General features: G+C 53.7%; 2 protein-coding genes across 6 annotated transcripts in view; both read left to right on the top strand.

The window, feature by feature from the left end:
- Positions 1–3,597, top strand: part of MDGA2 (MAM domain containing glycosylphosphatidylinositol anchor 2) — a 375,704-nt gene that overhangs the window by 96,390 nt on the left and 275,717 nt on the right. The gene's annotated exons all lie outside the window — the stretch shown is intronic.
- Positions 7–3,597, top strand: part of LOC116216702 (protein O-GlcNAcase-like) — a 14,305-nt gene continuing 10,714 nt past the window's right edge. For all 5 annotated transcript variants that reach the window (XR_004160009.1, XM_031553741.1, XM_031553742.1 and 2 more), the window contains exon 1: positions 7–3,299. Coding sequence is in view for 4 of the 5 variants with exons in the window: in XM_031553741.1 (XP_031409601.1) it covers positions 3,271–3,299 (29 nt within the window). In the remaining variant the exon portion in view is untranslated. The remainder of the gene's footprint in view (positions 3,300–3,597) is intronic.

Raw genomic sequence — 3,597 nt, 5'->3', positions numbered from 1 at the left:
CAGCCCCCGGTGAAGGTCCACAGCTCCCTCACAGAGCACGGATGCGTCCCTCAGAGCCCCAGCGCAGCCCCCTCCCAGCATCACGGTGTGGCACAGGGATGCGCTGCTCTGGCTCCAGCACAGCGCGGTGGCTCTTTCTCTTCTCTAGGCACCACGGGGCCCAAACCCTGGGGTGTGCTTCTCCTGCCTCCCTGCCTGCAGGGAGTTCCGTGGCAGTTCCGTGTAGCCCTGCCCCCCCTCCAGCTGCTGTTCCTGCATGCGGCTCCGCACCTCTGCAGCTGGGCGATGCCTGGCACCTGCTGGTCAGAAGCATCTCCTCCTTTCCTGGCAGCGCATCACCACACTGCAGCCCACTGCCTGCTGCCTTGCCTGGGGCAAAAACACTACAAATAAACACAAATCAAATAAAAAGTGTAGGAACGGAGAAGCTGATAGCAAGGAGGAATACGAGTCAGACAAGAATAGTCAGTGTAGGAAAGCTGACCTGGGAAAGAGAAGGACAGAGATGCTGTCAGCAGAGCTGCTCCAGAAGGAGGAGATTTCTAGAAAGTGAAGGAGGAAGAGCATCCCTCACCCTGCAGTAGCACTGACATGCTGGGGAGCAGGCTGCAGGCAGGGTGCTGAGCTGGGCACTGCTGGGCAGGGCCAGCCCAGAGCAGGGACAGCGTGTCCTACACAGAGCCCTGCTCCCTTCTGACACCTGGACTGTGCTGGAGGCAGCCAGAGGGCACAGGCAGTCTTGTGGCTGGGTGACCAAATCTGCAAATCTGGGACAGAGCGGGTGGTGGAGAATGGCTGCAGCCTTGGGACTTTGCTTTCCCACATCTCCAGCATTCACTGATGGCCCAGAGGATGGCAAATAGTGGTGCTGACTGGGTACTGCTGTCATCTTCTGGGCCACGGGAGAGCCAAGGGGCAAACACACTGCAAAACTCATCACTGCTCACCTGTCCCTAAAAGAGCGGGGCACGAGCATCCTTCCTATGGAGATGCTGCCGCAGGAGCCAACAGGTTTTTGTTTGTACAGTTTAATCTTTTTTTTTTTTTCTGGGCAGAATACTCTTGGAGAGTTGTCAACTATGCTGCTGCTGGCACGGCATGTGTAAGAAAGGAATGTCACGTCTGTGAGGCAGTGTCAGCTCACAGTGCAAAGGCTGTGCAGACCCCCAGGGCCTCCTAAGCTGTGGGCTGAGCAGGGCTTCCCATGGGTTGGGCAACAGAAAATCTCTTTTTCATGGAAATATGTTCTTCAGATGAAATACTTGCTGGGATCCTTGGGTGACTCTAGATTTGGCCCCATGCATGGGGTATGGCTAGCAAAGCAAATCTATATTGCTTCAAAACCAGTGGCGCAGGTATGTAGATGTTCAAGCTTGTTAAAAGATCCACTGGCAACGACAGCGCTCGGTGCGTGCTGCAGTGCTGCCCAGCGGGCTGCCCATGCTTTGTGCTGGCTGCTGTGGGGCAGCAGGGATGTGGGTCCCTGACAGGCAGCGCACACCTCAGGGCAGCTCTGGCCTCGTGGCAGCACGCAGAGCCAATCCTTTCTGCTGCATGAGCAGAGTCCTTACAGTCTGCCCTCGTGCACAACAAATGCATCCACTTCTCTCAATCCCTGTTCTTGTTCTTGTCTGCTAGAAAGTGCTTGACTAATTAAAAGATGCCCGTGATACTGAGCCCATCTGACACTAGGAAGCTGCCCTAATGGCTAATTGCCATCACTGTTTAAGACATGATGTATTGTCTGCGAGGCTTCATACCTGAGCAGGTAGGTGTAGGTGCTCTGTTTGAGCAGAGATTGGACCAGATGACGTCCAGAGGTCCGTTTCCAACCTCAACCATTCCATGATTCTGTGATTCTGAGACTTAACTGTATGGCTGAAATGCCATTTCTTGCTAGACTTCAGCTTGAACATTCAAGTGTTTCCCTTAACTTTCTCTTTAAGAAGCAATTAAATCTGCATCTCCCCAATGCATGTTCCTGTCTGTTCTCCCATTGCTCCCAGGTAAACTTGCTCTCCTCTGCTTTTTTTTTTACCCACTGGCTTTGCAAGCAGCTCTGCACCTCCCAGATCTCTCTACAAGCAGAAGTAGGAAGGCCCTATCCCTGACAGTGGCCCCAATGGGGAGAGGTGCTGCAGGACCAGCAGTGCCCCCTCACTGCACCCAGTGCTGGGCAGGGCAGGCAGGCACAGGGCAGGCTGTGTGCCGCTGCAGCCTCCAGCTCGTGTCACACACTGGTGCCCAACAGCCTCCCAAACCTGCAAGAGGCAGAAGTAGAAATGCTCAGAAACACCATGGAGCTTGCTGACAGCAGATCTGTGTGTCCTGCATTCGGTTCTGTTGTATGAGCCAGCAATGCCCCGGCTCACTGGTGAGCATTCCTGTCAGCAGACAGCCCTCAGGGCTGCTCCGTGATGTGCTTTCTTTGTCTGGACTTTCCCTTTACAAGGTCGTGGGATTGGTGTTTTCCAGTGGAGGCCACACAAGGTCTCTGTGAAACGGTCTGTGCCATCACGGGCATCCCCACAGGTTGTGTTCCTGACCACAGCCGCTGGCGGCGATGCTGCCTCATCCTGGGCTCAGCTGGGATGGAGTTAATTTTCTTCCTGGTAGCAGGCATGGTGCTGTGCTCTGGATTTAGGATGAGGATAATGGTGATAACACACCAGGTGTTGTTTTTTATCAGCGCGCACACTGAATTAAAGACTCTCAGTGAGGGGCTGGAGAGCATAGGGAGCTGGGAGAAGGCGCAGCCAGGACAGCTGATCCCACCTGCCAAAGGGATGTTCTGCACCGTGTGGCACTGTGCTGTACAATAGGACTGGAGAGGTTGGCTGGGGATGGCTGTGCTGCCGGGAGGGGGGTGAGGGGGGGCCTGGCCATTAGTGGGTGGTGAGCAATTACGTTGTGCATCACTTGTTTTGTGTATTCTTTTGTTTTTATTATTTTATCATTCCTCCTTCTCTGTCTTACGTACTACCTTTATCTCAATCCACAATTTTTACTTCTATTTTATTTTTTCCCCCAGTTCTCTCCCCATCCCTTTGCTGCGTGGTGCATGGCTGCCTGCTGGGTTAAACCATGATGTGCCTCCAAGTCCTGCCCTACTGCAAAGCGTGCATTCTCTATGTGTGGAGAGAGCTGCATCAGTGCATTTCAGCTGTAGTTTGAGTTGCTGCAGTGTTTAAAGGCAGAGAGAGCACCTTTTATTGCTCCTCTTTTTACCTGCTTTGCCCTTTCACAGGTTTCTATGGGAGGCCATGGTCCATGGAACAGAGGAAACTGCTCTTCAGATGGCAAGTATCCCGAATTGGTTTTAAACAGAGACGGGAGGTTTAGGTTGGATACGAGGAGGAAGTTTTTCCCCCAGAGGGTGGTGAGGCACTGGAACAGGTTGCCCAAGGAGGCTGTGGATGCCCATCCCTGCAGGCATTCAAGGCCAGGCTGGATGTGGCTCTGGGCAGCCTGGGCTGCTGGTTGGCGACCTGCACACAGCAGGGGGTTGGGACGTGGGATGAGCGCTGTGGGCCTTTAACCAGGCTGTTCTGTGATTCTGTGATTCTATGAATTTTGCAGTCTGCAGTCACTAGGAAG

Source organism: Meleagris gallopavo, chromosome 5 (genome assembly GCF_000146605.3).
Source record: "Meleagris gallopavo isolate NT-WF06-2002-E0010 breed Aviagen turkey brand Nicholas breeding stock chromosome 5, Turkey_5.1, whole genome shotgun sequence".
Taxonomy (NCBI): Eukaryota; Metazoa; Chordata; class Aves; order Galliformes; family Phasianidae; genus Meleagris; species Meleagris gallopavo.
The sequence above is the reverse complement of the archived record's forward strand: the minus strand, read 5'-3'. Positions and strand labels throughout refer to the sequence as shown.